The sequence below is a fragment of the Brachyistius frenatus genome, unplaced genomic scaffold (genome assembly GCF_029030835.1).
Source record: "Brachyistius frenatus isolate BFR_SWC_R1_liver_20210118 unplaced genomic scaffold, ASM2903083v1 Contig_34, whole genome shotgun sequence".
In the NCBI taxonomy this organism is placed as follows: Eukaryota; Metazoa; Chordata; class Actinopteri; family Embiotocidae; genus Brachyistius; species Brachyistius frenatus.
In genome coordinates this window covers 3,266,813-3,290,902 of record NW_027210633.1, presented here as the reverse complement: position 1 = coordinate 3,290,902, position 24,090 = coordinate 3,266,813, and the positions used below count along the sequence as shown (strand labels likewise).

Below are 24,090 nucleotides of genomic sequence, written 5' to 3'. Positions count from 1 at the left end.
AGGAAAAACACCACAAACGACTTCATAAAGCAATCGCCATCATCATCAGCCATCATAAATTCCTGCAATGCTACAACCATGACAAAGCACCTCACAGATGCAGCAACCACATCATGCTCACAGAGGCAAAGTCCTGCCTACGGGGGCAACACATCCATCTGACGTAAAAGATATACTGAACCTCACTTTTAATCAATACAGTCTACACTCGCTTGTTCATTCACACAGAACTGAGACCTGAAACAGAGCTTTTGGTGTCAAGGTTGACTGAGATGCATCTCGCTGGCCGAGGGGTTCGAGGCTCAGCTGTTTAATTTCAACTTCCTAAGTTTGAGTCCAGATGGGGACCTTTGTTGTCTGTCTGTCCCTGTCCCTGTCGCTCTCTCTCTCTCGCCCCACCCACCTCATTTCCTGTGAGCTCTGTGATGTACTAAATCTAATAAAGGGAAAGTTCTTATATGAACTCAATAGGCATTTTTACCGCTCAACAAATATGTGTACATACGTCTTTTTATTGTAAAACATGTGAGGTAAAGCACACATACACGTTATCAGCACAGCGTGACCGTCAAACAGACCTGAACACGCACATACAGTTACAGGAAACATTTCCAAATCCACGTTTTGTCCCGGAAAAAAACGAATGCTCAGAAATGTCCTGCTGACACTTCTCTGTGAAAGGAAGCTTCTAAGAAGTACTTCTAAGAAGTAAAATGGCTGACGAACATTATCCAACATTCACGACATTCAAATGAACACACAACTGTTGCTGCACAATTATGATTGAAATAAATAATATAAATATCTGTTCAGTACTGAGATCATTATGACCATAATTAAACTGTTACATTTTTAAAACAAACTTTCAGTTTTGTAAAGTAACACTAAAAATGAATGACATTAAAATAAGCAAGTCAGTCACAGAATATTGACTTTTAGGTGAAAAGCTAGTTGCCGTTAAGTTTGAGCAACTCAAGAATCCTTCAGCTGCAACAAAAATGTCAGTGAGCTCAGCAAAACTACAACTTCTTACTCATTTTCCCTAAAAAGCACAAAATGTATTACAAAGAGGTCAGCGGATGCACGTTACCTGTCCAGACTAACTGTGACCGCAGGTTTAGAGGGAACTCAAGGTCTTACTTAACAACTAACTCTGAACGTCTGCCCTCACCGCTCTGCAACACATTCATACACGTAGTACAAATAAAGTCTTAGGAATACACTTTCTACAACTTCAGTAACAATAAGCTCTTACAATGCTTTTTAAATAATAATAATTCAACATATACAGTATAAACAGAGTACCATCTCTTCCAACTGGAAGGCTGTATAATCTCATGCTTGAAACTATAACTCACGACTAATGCAGGGACGTGTGGTGATGATTGGTCGCCTCATTCTTATGATAGAACCACATTTCCCATAAACCCAAGAACTCCCTGTTGCATGGGGTTTGTTTTGATGAGGAGAGAAGGAGCTGAGTTATCTTTGTTGATAGAGTTTGTTTTGTATGGACAGGCTGCGTGCTGTATCTTCAGCAGGGCTTCTGGTGATTAGGCCGATGTTTAATGCTGCGAAATCGCAGGAATTTAGCAAAATTGCAAGCTCCTGCAAATATTGCGAGGACTGCTTGAATTTGCAATCATTATTGCAATCGGAAAATTTCCTGGAGAGGCTGAGTGAAGCTCTATGAATACCTGAATTTAAGGTCTAGACCCAACCCAACAGGGTTATAGGGGAACTACAACCAAACCTCACAGTCCTTTTCTAGGTCCACTTCGCCTCACTAGAGCCCCAAATCACAATTAACAGAGCAGTCTGTAGAATTTAGTGGCATCGAGCAGTGAGGTTGCAGATTGCAACCAACTGACCACCCGTCACCTCCCCCTCCTCCCCCAAGCATGTAACGGACTCTACCAAAGCCACAAAACGCAAAAAACACAAAACACTCTCTCTGGAGTCAGTGTTTGGTTTGTCCCTTCTGGGCTACTGTAGAAACATGGTGGTGCAACACGACGGGATCCGTAGAAGAGGACCGGCTCGCTATGTAGATATGAGGTCATGAGAACAAAACGATTCTTAGCTACAGGTAACTGAACAGTGAATATCATATTAGACATCTGTCCTCTAAATCCTACGCACTGGACCGTCGGGAGCAGAGAGGAAATATCTCTCATTTTGCATACTAGTTTGGTTCCAGCTGCCCATAAATTAAACTCTGAAAGTAACAGGAAGACAACAGTGTCCAGTAGTAGGATAATGTAAAAGAATAATAATAATAATAAAAAGTTTAACAGCATAACAAACCTTAAATTTAACCAGTCAAAGAGTTAGTTCAACCTGACTCTGAATACTTATACAAGAAAAATCAGGTATCTGGCTGCAATCGGCAGTAGGATTTAACAGACTCATAGGAAGGAGACTCCAGGAACAATTCAGCTCTAAGTAGACATACTGCAAACATAAATATTTCATTGTATTTAGTATCTGTGTATGTTATATATCACCACTAAAGATTTTAACAACCACACCAAAGCTGAAAAACGTAAATGGCTAAACAATTCTGATTCCTCATATCCACAAGTCAAACTCAATAGCAGGAAAACTCATATGTAGCCAGTTTTTACTGTAAAACAGATTGTAACCCTCAGAAAGGTGCTATACAGATAAAAGTATAAAGTGTTATTCCTATTGATCAATAGTTTTACTGAAAGAAATGTATGCATTTACATATGAACTTCCAATACCCGGCCGTAAAGTAGGGAGGCTGTAGCTCAGTCGGTAGAGTGGGTTGCACACTAATAGGAAGTTAAGTGGTTCGATCCCCGGCTCCTCCTGTCAACATGCCTAAGTGTCCTTGAGCAAGACACTGAACCCTAAGTTGCTCCCGATGACGTACCATCGGTGTTGTAAGTCGCTTTGGATAAACGTGTACAAACAAGCACGAGCGTTAGCTCAAACACAGCGATGCAGAGGGAAGCTTGTACCTGTTGGTGGCGCGTGCCGGAGAAGGTGTACTGGACAGAGTGTGGTGGGTATCGGCTCTGCTCGCTGCTGAAGCTCCCCTGGCTGGGGGGGTAGCCCGAGCTACTGGACATCCTGACTCAGCGCTCGTGGGCCGTTGCTGCTTCACGGATCAGAGAGTTTATCTAAACCATGTTTGGAGTCACAAACCACCTGCAAACAGAAATGTTCAGCCTTTAAAAGTCACATTTTAGACATTAAAATGCTTCTAGTCTCGCAAAGCCAGACGAAAGGCTGATTCTGGATAAAATGAATAGAAGTGAGATCACATTTAGGTCTCATGAGAAATATAAATGTTTAATGCACTCATTTCCCTGATACAGAGGGACATGTATCACCAAGTAAGATGGTGCCTGACGTAGGACCAGCGCATCCCCTTTGAACAACAACATTTGTAGCTTGATGCTTCATGAACCTGACACCGGACATAAAAACTATCCGCCTCAGTTTCTTGCCTTCTCTTATTAAACACAAACTTTGGCACGAGTTATTTTTCTGTGCGTTTTCTTTACGAAGCTGTAGGTCACTCGCTCTCACTGGGTTTACTTTCCTTAATGAGAAAGTTGGAGCGCTTGTTTGGATGCAGCTGTTGCATCAAAACGATGCAGCAGCTGCCATTGTCATTTAGAAAAAAAATCACATTGAGGCATGAAACAAGATTGCTTTTTTAATACAATTAAATGGAGCAGCCCTAGCTGCACCCTTTTCCACCGTGCTGTGCCAGGGCTGGAAAACATATATGACTGCACCCAAATATCAGCCTGCTACAGGGGATGAAAACATGCTGGTTAGTTTGCATTGCTTTTAACTACTCAAGTGTTTTAGCAGGCGCTAATCCCAGTATGCAGCAATGATGCCTTTATAAATTGTGTGTGTGTGTGTGTGTGTGTGTGTGTGTGTGTGTGTGTGTGTGTGTGTGTGTGTGTGTGTGTGTGTGTGTGTGTACTAAGCAGTCCTGACTTTTTACATGATCTTCATCATTTTATCAAATAATCAAAGAGGATGAGGCAGCTAATACCAAGTTACATGACGAAAATCCTCCTGCTGCCAAATCAGAGAAAATGTTGAACTGGAGACGAGCGCTCGTGTGTGGCCTATTAGGAATATAGCGTACACTCTCAATGGGCCTCACTGTGACTGTACTGATCTTATCTGAACAAGAAATTCAGCGCAGTTCATCGACTATCACCTTTCTCAAACATTTGAGTCTCTGTGTAGGTGAAGCACTGGCCTGCATCACCTCGTGTTATAATGTTAGAAGCAAATCCAAAATGAAACACGACAAAATCGTATGTCACTTCCACTTTAAGATGAGGATTTTAAAACAAAAAAAAGCAGGGATGATGTTGCAACAACTGGTAAATAAACATCAGGCGATCAGACGTTTGTTCTCAGAAGATGGATAATTCAGTTAAGTGATTTGATTGTGGATGATTTGTGATTAACCTAGATTATTATTTAGTTTTTCTACAATGTACTCCTTACATCCATATTCACAATAATTTGCATAATTTATTTTCCAAAACACAAAAATGGGATTTGAAGATCCAATTAAAGAAAATAAATACTGTAAAAAAAAAAAAGCAACCAACATGAAGGGCATCTAAAGATGTGCTCAAATCTGACACGAGCCAGAACAAAAGAAAGGTCCATTAGAGTAAAGTTAGGTTAATCAAAACATTTGGATAAATACAATGCTAGAAAACGTATATGTAAATTACAGATAATTCAGTTTAATTCTAAATTTGAAAACATTTTATAAAGGAAACGCGATAAAAAATTATGACGTATGAAAGACTAATATTGGCATCATACTGTATAATTGTACCCAAGATAAACAAATGAATCCTAGACTGGCATTTAAAGACACATTTCAGTAGTATGAAAATTAGAAAGTTTATTTTAGCTGCTCAGCATCATGTTCGACTGGATCAGTTCAGGACTGGACAAAAAAACACGGACCCCGGACAGAGCAGGGGAGCAATGCAACCGTTTATGACGAATGTATGTTCTCTAATTAAAGAAAACATACTCACTACAAGTCCCCGAGCGTCTCCACTCCAAAAAGAAAGATTTATTTGTTCTGATTGTTTAGTGTTAATACAAAACATGCTACCAAACTAGAACAGTTTCTCCATCCTACTTTAGAGCAAATGCCTCACTAGATGTTTTTTTTTTTGACTATTTTTGTCCGTCTTCACAGGGATACGTCATATGAATCTGTGCTCTGCTGCGTCTCTCCGTTTTATTCTAGGTCTGCGAGATTTACTGCATGACCACCACGCCAACATCGTATGATGCTAACTTTAGGGTTTGAAGAGCTACAACGTGCCACTATAACCAGGGCGGGAAGCTGTGATTTTATTTCTCTCTCCCCGGGCCACAGCGTTTGGTCGGTCACAGAATACGAGATCTGCTATTACAATTTCAGAAACACTAAAAAATAACAAAGTTAGGTCTGCTGTTAGATGGCACTACGTCGTACCAGTATTGAAAGCGCTGCCCATATTTTCCAAAATGTCCCTGTAAAATGAGAGAACTTTCATTGTTGCGCTAAACACAAAGACACGTCATGAATCTTGCTATTAAAATATAGAAAAGGGAAAGTCTCATTTTGAGCAGCACCTTTTGGCTTTGAGCCAAACTGAGGCATCACAAATGAGTTCAGAGAAACTTGTCAATTTATAGAAGCAGAAATCTAAGTCAAAATGTTTGAAACAACAAAGGAGAAAGTGCTGAGCGAGCACCTAGCAGCACCACAGCTGCCTTATAGTATTATATATAATATTATATATAATATTACAACCACCTTTTGTGTTTTTCTGTAACCGTCGTGTTTTTCTGAACTTGATTTATTCTGATATTATCTTCTCCAGTGTCAGTTTAGTTGATCCCCGCCCAAACAATAATCAGCCAATCGATTGACATTGATAACACTGCTGAATAAGAAAAAGGCATAATCATAAATGGGAATACTGGAATCCTTTGAGGCGGTGACCAAATATTTGGCTGACTGAAAGACAAAATTAAATTTAAAAAATGTTGCAATGTTTGTCATCTTTTCGGCGAAGTGTCGCTCCTCTACAAATCTTGTACAATTTTGCTCCAAGTATTACAAACACATTATTTGTTCCTCTGCTGCTCTGGACAGATGGAAAAAATAAAAAAAAATTAACAAAAAAAACCGGATTTACTGTGTTCAAAAATGCGTCACAGTTTGTTTCCTGTTTAGCAAGACCTAAAACCACTTAACTTATTACACTATTCAAAGTAAATGAGTGAGCAGTTTAATATAAATGTGCTTACCATCAGAAGCAACTGGCACAGCCTTGATTGGTGACCTAACTAGAAGTCGTTTCTCACAATATATAAACCAGGATTTCTTTTTTTCTTTTTTTTTTTAACAAAGCAGTTTAAGCTGCATCTCTCTCTCTCATCCCTTCAAATAAGGAGTATGAAGGCAGATTAAAGAACTGGTACGAGCTCCTGGGTGTTCCCCTTCCCTACCTCTCCTCCGTTTTCAGCAGTTTAATTGTAGTATCCGACGGGGTTTGAGGCTTTTTGAGGACGTGCAATTTCGGGATGTAAAAATAATTCAGCTTCGGTCAACTGTCGTCGTTTAACGGTGAAGTTCCCACTCACATTTTCAACGGTCGCTATGACGACCTTCACGACCTCCGACGAGACAAACGAGACAGAAATGCTGCTGCTGCTGCTGCTGCTGGTTGTTGTTGTTGTTGTTGTCTTTTAACACCACACAGTCATATAAACGCAGCTGGATTTGTAGCTTATCTTTTGGTGGTGGTGGTGGTGGGGGGGGGAAGGGACTATTTCCACAACAGAGAGCATCTCCGGAAATTGCGCCGAAACCGTGCAAACAAAATAATAAACGTCAGCTTTTAGTTGTTTGTTACTTTAACTCTCCGGTTTACGAGCACGACGTTTAAGATGTTGTTGTTGTTGTTGTCGCTAGCTAGCTAACTTAGCCTGTATTTCACCTTTGAATTCTCAACCACGTCGCCATCTTGCGAGGCAGATTTTCATCGTAGACCAGGGCGCTTAAATAGCGTGCTAATTAAACACGGCGCTGTGCTGCACATGAGCGATTTGTACTCACCGCATATTTAGAGAATATACCGATGGGAGAGAAAGGCGGCCCTGGGCAGAAATAGGTGTCAATTGTTGATTGTAAATCCGCGGGTTGTGGGCTGTGGACGACTGGGCAGACTGAAGGCTGCGCCGCATTTGTCGGTCGATGTCCTGGCAGGGTGAAATACTTTGTCCCGCGTCGGATGAATCCTCGGGGAACTGGTATTCCTCAACAAATATGTACGCACAAAGAAACTATTCGTTGTATATTTACAAATAATACGTGCTGTTGTGTTACTCTTTTGACAAACAATTTTTACAAATCAATTCAGTTTTTCTTTTTTTATATATATCTTTCAGGACAATGCGGTGCGACAAGCTAAATCTTCCCCTCAAACATGATAATGTTCCTGATGTAAGTAATTTTCACTTTTCAAAAACACAGCTTTAACTCAGTTAATGAAATTGTCTTCTACGTGTTATGGTCTTCTTTTTTAAGATACTCTAGAAAATGATCCCGCAATACAGTTATCTCTGTGTTTTCCTTATGAATTCATTTCAACTCAAGTGAAGTTACAAGCAACATTGACGCTGGATGATTAAAAAACAAAGCTATTGAGGGAATTAAATGTGAAAGCTATTGTTTTGTTATACTACTCCTTGTTGTATACCTTAAAGAATGTGTAAAAAGGGTGTAAAGTATAGATTATTTTTTTTTACACATGGAACCATCGGCTCGTTAGACTTTTGTTTTTACACGGATTGTTTACAGTAACGGTCAAAAATAATGAGTATTTACTTGGTTGTCTTCATCGTTTTATCCTATCTGGCTTTGATCAAATGCATTTACTACCGACATCGGCGAACTTTTGCGAAGTCGTTCGCACGTGTCGTGAACGTTTTATCAGGCAGAGGAACGGACGGCGCTGACGTCAGAGCTCTCGTCGTAACTGCGCATCCGGATGATGAATGTTTGTTCTTCGCGCCAACGATTATACGACTGGTTGAATTCAATGCCAGCGTTCACTTGCTGTGTTTATCTGAAGGTACGGTGACGGCACGCGTTGGTTTGCACCGATGACGAGAAGAATCGACGTTAAGTTTTGGAGACGTCGTGCGGCTCGTTGCTAACTAACGTCCGCTGGCTTCAGTCACGTGTTTTACATATGACCCGATATGTTGCATAAAGTAAAAAGACAGCTCCCACTAGTCCCCTACCACTCCTAAACGTTACATGATATTGATTTGTCAATCAGTCAGCAAAATATCACGTTTGCATTTCCTTTAACAGTCTCACGTTTGAGGATTATTGCATTGAATTTCAGGGCTAAATAACATGCCGACATGCTGATTGTGTGCTGGAGACAAAGTGGGTTTAACTTGAAAAGTGTTGTTGCTATCTTATGACTCTTTTTTGGTGTTTTTATTTTATTTTAAAGACCAAACAGCTAATCGATTAATTGATCCAATAATCTGATTAACGGATAATGAGAATAATCCATGTTTACGTGATGTTCACGTAATAAACTGAGAGAATCAGACATCAGAAATGTCTTTGCTGGTATTTTACATGTACTGTTTGAGTGTCTTGCACTAAATCACTCTGTACTGTCAACTATTGTAGGAGTTTACAAAGCCAACATTTGTTTTTCCAGTGGAGTGTGGAAGTATTTCATAAATACCAAGAGTTGTTGAAAGAATGTTAAAAGATCAGCTAAAGAAACTGTTTAGCATGTTTCAAATGACACCCAGATGTAATCTACTGACAAATAATTTGTCCTCTAAATATTATACAGGAAACTACTACAAACATGGAGCTCAGCGTAAACAAGAACTTCTCGACAGCTGTGCCGTGTTGGGGATCCCTGCCTCCAGAATCACCATAATAGACCATGCGTAAGCAGCCGTCTGCACCAAACACGTAACACACAAATTACAGCATTTCCCTTGTTTGCCTTTAATGATTTGTCGGCCCGTAAGAACTTGTGCTGCTGAGGACTCAAATTTGTTCCCGTTGCTCTCTTGAGTTTTAGCTGAAGCTTTAAAAAAAAATCTTCAAACAAAATACACATTTGCTGCCTCAGGTCAAGTGTCAGGTCTCTCAGCATGTGTTCCTGTTGAAGGCCATCAGTCCCCTCCCCTCCACCCACTGTCTATCAGAACAAATAGAGAGTTGACCACAATTCCCACCCACCCATTCAATCTACAACAGATCCAATCCAGCCTGGCCTGATGTATTACCTCTGCATCAGAAATGAGGAGGCCTCATAGGCAGTGATTGGTCGTCCCTGTGGGACACAAAGCCCCCTAAAAAGCTTGAACATTCCTGACTAGCATCAATCTATTGGTCCTTTTTGTTATATATTTACATTTTAGTCATTTATCTACACTTCTATTCATATTGTATATCCATATCTAAAAAGTTTAATAAGGCAAGTTTAAAAATTATTAAAAGACAAATATATTTTTACTATCTTATATGACAAGTTTTTTTTGTTTTTTTTCCCCAAGTTATCCAGTGGGAGTTTTTCATTTTGCCTGTTTGCACCATGGAGCTGTTTGTATATCATGAGCAAATCATTCAATCTGTTTACGCAGTTGCAAAGGATGAAAGACTAAAAGTCAATGATCCCTCAGGGGAAATGGGGCACATCTGGATGACTAGACCCTAGTTTACAAAATGTTTTCAGGTATTTTTCATTTGCATTACCTTTGAACTTACTTTGAACATATCTACCCTCAGAGGTAGCAGTTGAAATGAAGGGCGTAACTCTGTGCAAGGCAACACTTTTCTTGTGGAAAATGAGTTGGAAGAAAATAGTTTTACGTTGCAGCTTTTGTTGCGGGAACATAATAATTTAAAGGCTTAAAGGTTAACTGTCTTTCATCTCACAGTAAGCAAATGTTTATGAACCAAATGCATCATGAGGGTTTAATGTCTTCTTTCTGGCTATTGACATAGTGAAGTTACACAGAAAGTTGTGGTAAAGGTTGTTGTTTTTTATCTTGTGTGTGCTGTAGATCACCCCTGCAGCTTCCCTTGAAAATGTTTTAGGTTTCTAAGAATCTCCGGGCTGCCTGCATGTGAGTCTCTACATGCTGGCTCGCCAGGAGAGCTGGATGAACTCTGGCACCAACCTGGACCTCACAGTAACAAGCTGGCTACCTGCCCGGGTTGTCTGCCCCCGGGAACATTGCTGTGTGTGTGTGTGTGTGTGTGTGTGTGTGTGTGTGTGTGTGTGTGTGTGTGTGTGTGTGTGTGTGTGTGTGTGTGTGTGTGTGTGTGGCCGTCCGTCTTTGTGTGTCTGTTTGTCTGTCTGTGTCTGTGTGTATGTGTGTGTCTGTCATGCATAGACTGTGCAGTTTTATCATCTTGTGCACACAGAATATGGCTGAACTTTGATCTCAGAGCTGTCTGCACGTCTGATGAACTGGAGTGTTGCCTAGTTTCCCCTTTCTGTGTATTCTCTTGTTTGCCCCAAAACACACATCTAATCAGCACTTTGAGAGCTCAAGTCCCACTCACTCACATCCAAGCTCTCTATCTCTCATGCTCTCTGGCTCTGCTCCACCCCTCCTCCTCTTGTCCATGTCTGCTGAAGCCAACCGCCGAGAACTGTGGGATACATTTTGGCAACGCTCTGAGCGCTGCTAATGTAGGTCATTCCAAACTGTTTTTGTCTTTGTGCGTCCTTACACGGCCAGCCACACTTTGGCTTTGCTTTGAACCTTCTCTGCTCAAGTACGTGCAGTTGTTCATCCCAGCCTTGACCTCTCCCTGTTTTTTCTTCCCACGGCTTCATTCATCGTGCACAAACAGAGAAACACAGCGCAGTTGCAATATTTGCTCCAGTTTTAGTGTTTGCAACTTAAATGCACAAGTCAGAGTTGTGAACTATAGAATTATAACCATCTGCTGCCAGAGGCTGTTTTTATTTAACTTTTTGAATAGAAACAAAAGCCCTGTGCATCTTATTTGTTTGATTTGAGCATATGCAAACAGTCTACACTTTATTAGGTACAACTAGCTAAAACAAATCCAGTCCTGGTGAATCCTACCAGCATGAAAATTATAATGTTCAGCTTTTGTTGAAACTGTTTGTCAGCAGTGTTGACTTTATTATCATCTGGGAGGTGTAGTTTATGGGTCTGTGGAACTCTACTGTATTAAACTGAAGTATTTCCAATATTTTGTCTACCCATGTTTATCAGGACAGATATATTGGATCAGCTGATATTGGGCCATCACAGATATATCAGTGTATATACTGACCAATAATTATAAATTCCATGCCTTGTTTTTTCCTATATTGTGTCAGTAGCAGCTGTTCAATAAGTCAAAATAACTTTGAATAAATAACAGAACTAAAGCAATTTCTAATTTACTCTGAGCTTCTATTTTAGAATTATATTTGGAAAACAAAGTGTTCATATATCAACATATAGACCGATACCAACATATGTGACAGGCCAATATTTCGTCTGAGCGATATATCGGTCGGGCTCTAATTCAAACACGAACCAGGACGTGCTGTACAGCCTTGTCTTCCTACGTTGCCTACATGTATGTCAATCTATTGCCTGCAGCATGTCTCTGTACTATTATCTCCTTCGTAAGCGTGGTGTGCAGCAGAGCCTCCGCTGGACCTCCTCGACTTGAACTTCACAACAAATGCGCGCAGCAGCGTGGGTTTAGTTTCATGACGACAGATCTGCAACTGGCCGCAACTGTAGCCGACTTCTCCAAGATGACAGGAATAACACGTGAATTTGGTTTTAAAACAAAAAAGGCCCCAGTGCATGCTGGGACCTTTGTGATCAAGCTCGATCTGAGCACGCTCCGGTGCCACTCCGCTGCCGCTCCACTTGCTCTGGCTTGACCTCTGTCTGCTCCCTGCACTCGATTATAGCAGCTCACTGCACAAATCCATCCATCGCACTTCTTCATTGCGTTGTCCATCCACTGAACTGAAGCCTCTTTCTGTCCCACCTCATGTCTGTCTGACTTCAGTAATTGTACGTCTCTGTTCACATACTTCAGATGTGCTTTAGATGTACGCAGACATCTTCTCTCACAAGTAAATCACCAACTGAAAGCTTTTATTTGATTGGATTAGTGTAATTCTTTGTGGGGATATAAACAGTGTTTCTGGAAAGGAGAGCCGTGTTCGCTGCAGTAACACCCTATCCCCACACAAGCTTTAAATATACATTGATCAGTGGTAAAAATAGCCCTCGCTGATTTATAAGCACACAGCAGTGCTCAGTAAACAGTGATGAGATGTTCCAGCCCTGCCACTGACCTCTGGCTGTGCTTTTACTCTACGTACATTTTTCAGTACCTCACAGCCAAACACTTTTTTTTCCATTTACTGAATCCCGCATCCGGCAACAAACTGTCCTTTTCTCACCGTAGGTTGCTTCTCTTTCAGCACAATTTACTTTCAAAACAACAGTCGTCGAGTTATTCTGTTATTGTTTTGCTTTATTTCCTCAACATGAGTGAACATTGGCAAATCCTACTCCCAGAACAGTCTGTAAATCTGTGTGAAACACGTGTTTGTTACGATAGTTGTAACTGCCTTATTACGGTGGGATACTGTAGGCGTAGTGGCATCTCAACCATTCCCAGCAGGATATATAATCTGACTGTGTGGACAGAAGTCTGGCACTTTCACAGGCCTGTGGTCCATGTGACCAGACTAAACAAGCCTTCTCTGACACACACACACACACACACACACACACACACACACACACACACACACACACACACACACACACACAGAATCCCTTTACTGGGCCAAAGTTCAACAACTGCACACAGATGCCTGCAAGCAATTAGACATCCACATGCAAAGCTACAAAGGGGCGCTAGGGAGGTTACTTTAGGACATTATGCACTGTTGCCATGGAGAAGCTGACACTCTGCCTGCATCCTGCTTGAGAAAGGTCAGGTGTCTTATATCTTTTGTTCACCCCCTCCCTCCTCCCGGGCTTGTGCTTAGCTACGGTTGTCAAGCAGTAATGTCTGAAATGATAAATGAATAAATACAACAGTGGGAAAATCTGTTACATTGAACTCAGTGTGGTGTTATGATGGTTAATATTCATGTACTCTGGCCAAATTCAGACAAAAAGCTCTACCTGTTTTTATTAGCTTTCAGTCTAAAGCAGACTGAAACAAGGACATCAGGTTTTTATTTAATTTGTTCCCTCAGCATTTAACATCCAGTTGGATAATATTCTGTTTCACAGCACAATCCCACTCCAAACACACACACATACTCTCCTTAATATATGTAGGTCGCTGGTATCGAAGTGTCAGGGCAGCGCATTCACTCCATGACAGACAGTTTTAAACTATCTCTGAACCCCCGACCCTCTGCCCCTCCTCCCTGTTGGGACATAGTCGACCCCCCATAACCTCCGTAACCCCCCTCCACCACTCGCTCCAAAGGCCTGACCCTCACATCACTGGCAGCCAATAGATTTGTGTTCTAATCCATCACTTCCCTCCATGAGCTCCACTGTCCTGGTTCATTGTTAGCAAAGAAGGGGAGGGAAGCAACTGTTGACACACTGCCACACACACACACACACACACACACACACGCACAAACGCACACACACTTTACACTTTATATATACATGCATGTGGGGCTGCAACTAACAATTAATCTGCTGCTGGTTTCCTCGATTGATTATTTAGTCTTTAAAACATCAAATGTTGGCCATTTTAGCTTTAAACACGTCTGACTCAACTCATTGATTATCAGAATAATTATTGCTCTACTTGGTTGCATGCACCGTCACTCATGCTGCTCATGTGGCAGCCAAAGTGCACAACTACACATCATGTCACAGACCTCTCTCCTCATCTTTTAGCTTGTTTTTAGTGAGGTTCAGAATTTATTGCGGGGATTTCACTTTACTTTGTTGTTCATGTTTTTTTATCAGCATAAAAAACAGAGAAATAAATACCATTGAACCAGCTGGATTCACTCTGCTTGAAATGCAGCAATGAGGACTTTGTTTTTAATAAGTGGACTAGTGGACTGATGGCTGTATTACACGTTAAGATAAGGGGTTGCATGAACTGTGTCAGACTAATTCATATCAAAGTGTGCCTCAGTAGATTTAAGCACTTCTCTCCTTTTATTTTATATTTTTTGTTTGGTTACAGTTTAGTTTAGGAGGACATTGAACAACTATAAAAAGCAATACTCATCATTTCAGCCACAATGGGACTGTATGAATGTGGAGTTGGCCAAGAGAGAAGACCAGCCAAGTGTGGTGTTTGTTGTTTTGGCCGTGTTTCCTCCAGGCTGCAGTTTTAGGTGAACACAATGCAAACGGCCTTCCGACCCTTAACCTGAGCACTTCCCACCACTCCTTCGTGTTTGCATTCCACAACAGCCCATTTTCTTATGCTGCATTAAATCTGCACTGTGAAAAAGCTCTGTTGCTTGGGATGGGAATAAGACTTCCAGCTACAGTGAGGTTGCAAAGCAGACACAATGCACTGCTGTATCTCAGTGAAGCCCTGTTCTAATATTAACTGGGTAGATAACCAGAGTCCCTTTTTTGCCCTCCAGAAATCTTCCAGATGATCCCAAAGCAGATTGGAGCACCTCACTGGTGTCCTCGACAATTGCGAAGCACATGAGAGCTCACTCCTTCAACATGGTAAGCTCAGCTCTGCTTCCAATCCTTGCCTTTCAAAGCAGTGGCTTTTCTGTCATTTCCTGTTTGGTGTTAACACACAATTTTCCTGCCATTCAGTGTAAGAAAATCATGTACTGTGTTGTTTTGTTTTGTTTTTGCCATATGTTTTGGCACCACAGCCTCCGAGTTCATTATCCCAGTTAGACTGTGGTCTAATCCTGTCAGCCGCCATATCTTTTTAGTGCAGCCCAGACGGCATTTTAAGCCTCCTTTAAACCAGGGGAAATGGCCTCTGCTGCAGTAGAAAGTTTGGATGTAATTTCGGTGTTTACACAAAGATTCTTATCGTCTCCAGAGCAGTTCCGAGCTGGTAGCTAATGGGAATGTGGCGAATTTAGAATCAAAGGTCTTTCTTTTCTTTTTTTTATCTCAACAATCCAAAATAGTCATTGCTCTGAAAAACAGGAAGTGAAAAAAAAAAAGGTGCAGTTCTTGGTAGATGATGAAGCACAGCTAGGTTCTTCTTTCCTTTAGTTACTGATCTCTTTCTCTTATCAAAGATCCCAAACAAACACACCGTCTCCTCCCATCCTGCCAAACACCTCTAGTCCAAAAAGTAGGCTGGGGAATCATGTTAGTCACACAGAAAACACATCTATGATTGCAAGCATGGTGAAGCACAAACATAACAAACAGTTCATTTTCCTTCTCTTAAACTGTATATCCCCCTTTTGTTTTAATATCTTATCTTGTTTTTCCACATAAAGATTAAATGGTCAAAAGTTACTTATATGTGGCGGTGAGGACCTTCAATTTATGTTTGATTGCAAAGATGCAGACATAGAAGAATACGCCTGAATGCAGCAAATGCTCCAGTCTTATAGGTGCAATATGTAAGTTTTAGGTTTATCTTAAAACATTCACAAAGTAACTGAATTTATAGACAGAAATGTAAGAACTAGTAGTGTTGATGTTTTGTCAGAGACAGCTATGTATTGTGCTGTACAGATGTCTGCTGATTTGAGCATGCTAGCCCCATCCTGTAATACCGCCCTGCTCCACAAGAGGTGACAGTGAGTCAGCGTGTCTAGTCTGCCCTCAGTCCAACATGAGGAGGAAGAGGAGGAAGAGGAGGAAGCATATTCTAACTTTGTTGTAAAAGAAATGGAAATATAACCACGGCAGAAATTCTTAAATGAATTGAAGCAAAACAAGAGTTAACGTTGGTGTTTCTTTCCACCGCTGGAGACAGCTATGAGTGAGTTAAGAAATTAGGTTGTGCAGTTTCTTCTCAGCTGTTAATGCTAACGGTCGCATTTGCAGAGTTAATATATTTAGTTTGCTATTTATTGATACGCAGTTCAGACCATTTAGAGTAGCTGGATGTGATTAGCTCTATTAGCTTGTCATCTAGCTATCTGCTAAACTGAGGCAACATTATTTAGCAAACAAACTACAATCATCAATTATTTAAAAATAAAAGCAGACTAGTTGCTTACAGCAAACCTGTGCAACTCTGAGAGCCACACTGAGGGCAAACTGACTCACTATCGCCTCCTAACGTATGAAGTGGTATTACAAGATGTGACTTAATTCTAACACACTGCTCCTTTAGCACTTTTTCTTCTCCCTTTGACCTGATTTTTCTCCACCTGTTTCCACTGGCGCACACTCCAGTGAGAAACTGAAACCCTTCCACTAACCCAAGAAGAATCTCTCCCTCTGTTTTTGCCTTGGTTTACTTAAATTCACTTTTAGATACACAGATTCAGGCTTTCCATCCACACAGTGAGATATTTTGTTGTTTCAGGTGCTGACCTTCGATGGAAGAGGAGTGAGTGGCCATGCCAACCACGTAGCCATCCATAAAGCTGTCAGGTACAAAATTATCTTTGAGGTTTTGCCACCAGAAAAAACATTGTTGTTGTTTTGTTTTTTTAAAGTCCCTGAACTTAAAGATGTCATCCTCATTGATATTATGTGGCTTAAACACTGAAACCAGCCCACCGTCCAGGAAACATTTAGACTCTCATCAACATCCCTCTCTCCAAATTCCCCCCCCCCCCCCACACACACACACACACACCATGTTTTTCAGAATTGGTCTGTTACATAGCTGAGAGGTCATCCAAACAGTCCTCAGAGGCACTCAGCTCTGCTCCCAGCAAACAGCAGTAAATCCTGGCCCTGAAGTGGTGAGGTGGGAGGGCAGCTTTGGTTTGGAGAGCCCAAGCAAGCAAGTTGCATCAGACTGTTGGTTTAAAAAAAAAAAAAAAAAGTGTTTTGCACTGAAGTTAACATGGCGGTCTCCGTCCTGCATTTTACTGTCTGCCGATTGGGTCGTGGTCTTTTCCCTCGTTTGACTCTGTGTCGATCTGTGTGCCACATCTGTTGATGAGATATGAGCTCTTCAAATCCCGACTCATGATTCCCATTAGGCTGGACCTCAGAGGGGCTGTTTACAGTTTCCCTGTGCTCTAAATCTGCTGTTGTTTTTTGTCAACATGTTCACAGGAAAACTTGACTGTTTCCACTTACTGGTGTGTTGTATCGTTTCGTTCACAATGATATTGATATAATTATTAATATTATTAAAGAAAATAATGGTGTGATAATGGCAATATTCCAACTTGTTTATGTAACTTGCGCACAGCAGCAACAGGCATGACTGAAAGTGGCTCCACAGTGGAGCAATTTAATCCAAAAAGAGGAGCAAGTTCAGCCGTGTGGAAGGAATTGGTTCCTAAAGTTCAGATGTACAAACAAGTCATAGTGGTCGCAGGTTGATCAGGGCAGCCCAGATGTTCCAGCTCCTCCTGGGGGATCTTAACATGTTCCCAGGCTTAATGAGAAATATAATCTTTCCACCCTTTCCTTGGTCTACCTCAGGGTCTCCGACCAGTTGGAATTGACGGTGCCTGAGAAGGAAACTGCGTCAGCTGGCTCCTTTTGAAGTGAAGGAGCAGCAGCTCGACTCCAAATTGCCCCCAGAAAAATAGTATTCAGTATTTTTATTTTGTCATGAATATCGTTAACCTAAAATATTCTGATATTATTTTAAGACCATATCACCCACCCCTACCTCCACTGACTTGAAGACGTGCTGTTGTCGTAAAAGTACAATCTTGGAAACACATTCCCAAACACACGCACTCCGGCCATTTCTATCTCGGGTTTCTACCACAGACCTTTTCAGTAAGATGTGTTCCCGCTTTGATCATGTTTGAATCAGATGACATTGTTGCAGGCGACACTGTGTTTATTATTTGTTCCTCTTACAGACACCTGGCTAATACTGGACAAGTACCTAATGGTAAGTTTGACACAAAGGAAATGTTCAAGAGATTTACAGTTGTATACTGGTTTAGATTTACTGGTCACTCTCAGATAAGTTGTCTCTAAAAGTAAAAAAGTAACTTGTTTGGAGAAAAACAAAGTAGTGAAGTGCGATAACAAGGAGTACATGAGTACATTAAGCTGCTGCACTTTAAATCAAAGACAAGACAGAAATGACTGGCAGGAGAAGCACCACTTCTCCAGGCTGCCCTCTCACACTGAGAGCCCTGTGGAGGACTGAACACTGATTCAGACCGGGTGGTTCGTTACTGTACAGCTCCCTCTTCTGTTCAAAAGTGGCTGCATGAGTCTCTTGTCTCCTTTGTACATTCTGGTCTGCTGGTGGCAGCGTGGTGCATCAGTGGCAATACAAACATGCCCTCAAACTACATATGATATCTCTATCGTCGTTCCAAATGTTTGTTGCTCGCAGATGTTAGAATCAGCGTTTCTTTGAATCTTTACTGTGCAGTCATAATCAACATCTATGTCTTTGACTTTGAATTTCAACCCACAGAAAGCGACTTTTTACTTTCAGTTGCTCCTGAAAGGTCTTACACTCATGATGATACTGGAGGGGAAATCTCTTGAGCTGAATGTGAAAGGAAAAGTAGACCACTGAAGACGGGAGGCAGCGTGTTACAACAATCCTGCTGCTTTGCCAGTTCAGTAAACATTAAAGCCTACAGAGAACAGCTAATCATTAAAGTTTGAGTAGGCAGCATGATAAGAAACAAGCAGGCCCATGTAGTTAATGGTAGGAAGACACCATCGTCTCAGTCCTGAGGCCTTAGCAAGCACACACAGCGACCTCAGTGTGCCTGAACAATCTTAAAAAACAGCAGGAGTGCCATTAAGCACGTTAGTTTGCCACCAGGTATTTTCACCTCACCTGTCCCACTGGTTTTACTGTAGGCTCTAGAGAGGAAGGGGGGGAAGCCAGGAGGGAATTAGGCCCAATGTTAAGCCTCTTCACCTGGCTGGACAGCAAGACTCCCTCCTCTTTACCTCCAGCTTCAAGGTCCCACACACTCCTGCTGCTTGTAAATGTTTTGAAAGACGATTGAACATCTTTGCTCCATGATATTTTTGTACAGAAGAACAGCCCGAATGCGGACCCTGAACAGTGGCCGGGTTAGCTGTCTGCCTCTGTAGGGAGCCTTTAATCATGTCAAAAGCTGACTGGGTCCCTTGTCTTCCTTTTCAGACTGCTGTCTGCTGTCCCTTGTGACTGTTGGCCTCCTGAGGAAGTACATGTCCTTCCTGGAGCTCCCCCTCAGCTGGCTGCTGCCCTCATGTCTCTGCTGCATTATAGACTCACAGGGCTACAAACAAGCCAAAGTAAGCCTCCGAGTAGACAGCTTGTTGGCAGGATTGTCTACTCTTTGAGGGCATGTGTTTTTAGCACATTATAGTGAGGTTATGTGCTAAAGAGGCAATATTTAAAGTTAAAAAAATAGTGTAAAGTACTGAGTTTGGAGGGTAAATGTTTTCTTATCAAGCTAATGAGTACATTTCCACACACACAAGCTCAAAACATCATGCTACCCCCTCTTTCCCTTTCCAGGCTGCCATGCTATGTCATCGCACTCAACTTTTGTGGTTCCGTTACCTCTACGTCACCTTCTCTCGGTACATGTTCGTAAACACGTTCCAAGTGATTCCACAGGGACCAAAGAACCTGAAGATCTATTAAAACGCACTGATCACTTCACTTTCTGCCCTCACACTACAGGAACTGCTCAAATGCAGTGGTAAGGAGTGAATTTAGTAGCCGTTTACAATGTTTTTGATATTTTATTGAATGTACCAGCTAAAATATTTTCCTTAGCACTTTCAAACAAAGCTAACAACCATTTTGAAAGAATATGTAACAATATCAACAAAAACTTCTTGTCTTTTTACTTCAGAAACCACTTTATTGTTTCCAGTCATAACACTGTATTAAAATCACTGATTATTTGAGTTCATGGGATTCCGTTTTATTTATTTTTTTTTCCCATTGTATTATTTAAAGGATCAAAGAAACTACTGTTTAATATTTCTGACATAATGCTGATTCTTATGTCACAGCGGTGTTATTTTTGCTGTATGTCCGCCTCAGGTTTGGACATGTCTCTGATGCTGGTGTGAGCCTGCATGCTTTCTTCCCACTTCTCCCCACGAAACTCCTCCACAGTGACACCGAGCATGGTACCTGCATCCAGACAGTGTGGGGCAACACCTGGGAAGAAAACAGGAGAAGTCCTTTGATCAAAACAGCCCATTGACTCCTGCACCTTGTGGCACCCCAGGGGGGCGCAGAGGCAAGATTCAGGGATAAAACAGGAGATTCAGAGACGTTAACTACGTAACCAAAAGTGTCCTTTAATAAGCAGGTCAGGGCAAAGCGGGATGAGGCCAAATTTAACTAAAGATTCCTCCCGGTCGGGGTCGTTGCCTTTGGTCTACACCATGTGAGAGATGATTCCTCCGTCCTGTTAGGGCAGAGCAGAGGAGAGCGATGAGTCCGCTGTACTACCTCCTATCTGACGCCGCCCCTCTCCACCGGTGCAGGGGATCCTTGTAGTCTTCTTCTTCATATTGTTCTCTCAGTTTGTCTCCTCGCCAAGCTCCTTTGACATCTTCAGTCTTTCTTCTTCACTCTGGACCAGCCTGCAGGGCAGGTCTGGGTTGGAGCTGGCCAGGTGGTCCAGTCTGTCTCCTCAGTCTGTTGCTCAGCTCTGTGAACATATACTCACTCACTCCAATTAGCTGATGGCCTGCAGGTGTGACCAACCTAGTGGCTGCAGCACCTGCACTGGATAGTAGATTCCCTCTGTCCCCTCCCGCAATCTGAGCTTGGGTATCTGCCTCCTGGGCTGTGTCTGCTCAGCTTTCCCCCCTGGTTTGCCACACACCCCCTCCACCAGCTCCAGGTGGGGGCTAGGAGCGTCAACTCAAAGAACCAGCATTCAGCTCTCCTGGACAGGGCCTCTGCGTTTCCATGAGCTCAACAGAAAAATCCTTGTTTTTCTTCGTCACTTCAGTTATCTGCTGGCAGTTCTCTCAACAACCTCTAGGTAGGCATCTGTCATCTTCACCAGTCAGTAGAATCAGGCAGCACATTTTTTTGATATTTCTATTGGTTGCACAGAGGACATCAGTTGAGTAGGTGGTCCTTCAATGTGGCTCAGGATACAAGAATGTGTTCTCAGTTCTCAGACCACCTCTGATTGTGGTCTGAGTAGATAATATCTCACCTGTATTTTGAGCTGCCCCCTTTGTGATTGGATCACCCAAGATGCATATCAATACCACTAATACTGAACAGGGCCAACATCCAAAATAGACCATTTGACTTCTATCATGAATATAACATTTCTGTTATCTATATAAATGTAGGGCAATAAAGAGCAGACCAGGTCAGTTATTTTGGAGTAAACACGGCAGGATGATGAAATACGTTTTCAACACATGAGGGTGGTGTGACTGTCTTGTGTCAGCAGCCAGAGGTCATACCATATCCATCAGGGTTGGATCGTGGTGTATAGAAACTTTGGACTCCACAGGTTTTACAGAAGGTGTGTTTAGCAACGTGAGTGTTAAACGTGTACGTGGTCAGATTATCCAAGCCCTGGGAAGAAAAGAAAAACGTTTCATTTTAAAGATAAATTAGATCAAATGATGCGTTTGAGACAGAGTTTCTTACCTGCAAGAGCGTGAAGTGATTTTTGGGAACAATGAAATGATGGTTTTGCTTCTTTGTGCAAACGCTGCAACTGAAGAAACAGACACAAATTACTGATTTACAACCAAATAAAAGTGTACAAGCAGCATTGTTTGAAATCTCTTTGACGTGTTATGTATGTATGTTTTACCCAAACCTAACAGTGTCTTGATTGCTTTGTAATGATTACATTATGAGACAGTCTAATTGAATTAATTATCCATACCTGCAATGAAAGACATGGAGGTCTGGGGAACTCCAGACTTCAAATCTTACAGCCCCGCAGTGGCAGCCGCCGGTATGTTTCACAAGGTCCATTCTGTTGGTAAGAAGAAATAACAAACCATCAGCATGAATAGATACGGTACATACAGATCTGAATGTACTGGGATGGTATGACTTACTTCAGGTGAAACTGGTGTGATGTGTTCGTTGTGAAACCTGTTGACGTGGAGCTCGATACAGTCAGCCTAATTAAAGTCCATCACAGATAGATAGCTTCGCCCTTTGTCTCATTTACAACTACTCATGTCGTCAGCGAATATTTCAATCATAAGACCAACGTCAAATTTGCTCTCCCAAGCCGTGAACACTTTTTTATTTCTTTTGATGATTACTTACTAAGTACTCAGCTGGACCTATTTTCTGTTTAAAATGTTATTTTCTAGGAACTCTTTGAGTCGCACCATAATTAGTCCAAGCAAGGGGCAGGACAAAGTACAGCAGACTTGCACAAACACATTCCTCAGAGGTTGAACTAGATCAGTCAGACGCCCAGCTCTGTGTTGGAAAACATTGGCTTGATGCGTCACGTGTTGGGTGTCATATGACACGGGTGTTGGAGGCTGGGGTGGGGTTAGGGGAATGCTGTGACCCAAATACATAAATTAGAACTCCAAGAGCTGTATCATATCTGTGACCCAAAAATAGAGGCCCAGTAGGATACAGACCCCCCCTATCCGATTCAATTCAGTGTCACAGATATCATAAATGGTGGGAGCTAAAAGTGGGCACGAATCAGTACTTGAAGCTGCAAATGATTAAATTATACAAACATCTGCCTCTCTTATCAGAGCCCTGTGATAGTTCCTGTAACTCATTTTGGAGACTACTGACCCCCAGTAAATTGCAGATGTTCAGTATGCTTAATCAAATAGGTCACTCTGCAGGAAACTAATGAAACTCAAAGGCTTGACAAATAAGGTACAGAAACTCATATAACATCTGACCCGTCGGAGCTGTTCAGCTCATGGTAGAAAGATTACAATGTCCATACGGCAGGAAATAATCTTATGTCCTGTTAAAAACCAAAACGTTGATGATTGTGTTCAACATTGTAATCTGGTTGTGTTTTTTAACTCCTGTCATAAATTCATCTCAGGACAGAAGACCTGAAAATCTCCCCTAGATTATGTTTATCATGACGATGAGAATTAGGACAAAACTTTAAGTGCCAGACACTGCTTTTACTTTACAAGAACTTTACCATACCTATTTCCCTGTTTAAAGTGGTGACACCTTGATTAAAACCCAAATTGGCATGTGAATATACTAGTCAGATCTATTCAGTTACATTGCAGCAGATCACTCAAGCCTGGGTACATAAGCACATCAGGTCTCAACCATAACCTTACAGTATTTAGGTCACGATCATGCAGTTTATGGTCACCAGTGATATCGTGTATTCAGTATCAGCAAATACTCCTCGTTAAATGACCTATTTTGTAGTGGTGATGGCTGGCTATGAGTTCTTAATGTATTCTTTATTTAGATGGTCTGGATAACGAGATTGGCTTGCTAGAAAATAAAATTAGGACGGCAAAAGAGGACATTTAACAGTGTTTTCTTTGCCTAAGATACCCTGCTGTCTCAACAGCTGGCGGCGCGTTTACGAAGCACGTTTCCATCTGTTAACAGGGTCGTTTAATGGAGCTCGAGTCCTGTCCACACATGCCCCTCTTGCATGACTTTCACATAAATGGCTTCGTATATATTTAGACTTGACACATTCTGATACCACAATATACAGGAAGGTCCATTAATGTGTAGGACGTAGCCTGCACTGTTGTAGCCGACAATTATACAAAACTTTGTATATTTAGGTCACAAATAGGTCTGTGTTATGACCTCCCAGTCAGAAGCATAACTTAGTTATTAAACATGACTTACTGTAACACAGCAACCAATCAAAGGTCAAACAAACAACTGCGCCATCCAATCAGAAGCTGGGAGAAAGTTCCTGTTGCTGTGGTGGTTCTAGCAAA

The 24,090-nt window shown here is 41.7% G+C and overlaps 3 protein-coding genes across 11 annotated transcripts in view; 1 reads left to right on the top strand and 2 right to left on the bottom strand.

The window, feature by feature from the left end:
- The window catches only part of ncor1 (nuclear receptor corepressor 1), a 55,403-nt gene extending 48,078 nt beyond the window's left edge, over window positions 1–7,325 (bottom strand). For 3 of the 9 annotated variants that reach the window (XM_069700694.1, XM_069700700.1, XM_069700698.1), the window contains exons 1-2: window positions 7,142–7,323; window positions 2,988–3,177 (exon numbers count right to left, since the gene is read on the bottom strand). In XM_069700694.1, the coding sequence (XP_069556795.1) occupies window positions 2,988–3,098 (111 nt within the window). In that variant the 5' untranslated portion in view covers window positions 3,099–3,177; window positions 7,142–7,323. Of the gene's footprint in view, window positions 1–2,987; window positions 3,178–6,330; window positions 7,086–7,141 lie in introns of those variants that run through there. The other 6 variants (XM_069700699.1, XM_069700701.1, XM_069700696.1 and 3 more) reach the window with 5 other exon arrangements.
- Window positions 7,326–7,879: 554 nt separating this feature from the next.
- On the top strand, window positions 7,880–20,085 carry pigl (phosphatidylinositol glycan anchor biosynthesis, class L). Its single transcript, XM_069700706.1, has 7 exons — window positions 7,880–8,159; window positions 8,910–9,009; window positions 14,712–14,802; window positions 16,592–16,659; window positions 18,063–18,094; window positions 19,325–19,458; window positions 19,685–20,085. Exons 1-7 carry the CDS (start codon window positions 7,901–7,903, stop codon window positions 19,811–19,813), a joined length of 813 nt encoding a protein of 270 aa, XP_069556807.1. The 5' UTR covers window positions 7,880–7,900; the 3' UTR covers window positions 19,814–20,085.
- A 12-nt stretch (window positions 20,086–20,097) lies between these two features.
- cenpv (centromere protein V) lies at window positions 20,098–24,028 on the bottom strand. Its single transcript, XM_069700707.1, has 6 exons — window positions 23,996–24,028; window positions 22,231–22,267; window positions 22,053–22,145; window positions 21,809–21,878; window positions 21,619–21,733; window positions 20,098–20,341 (listed from the first exon to the last, which is right to left on the bottom strand). Exons 3-6 carry the CDS (start codon window positions 22,142–22,144, stop codon window positions 20,196–20,198), a joined length of 423 nt encoding a protein of 140 aa, XP_069556808.1. The 5' UTR covers window position 22,145; window positions 22,231–22,267; window positions 23,996–24,028; the 3' UTR covers window positions 20,098–20,195.
- Window positions 24,029–24,090: the final 62 nt, after the last annotated feature.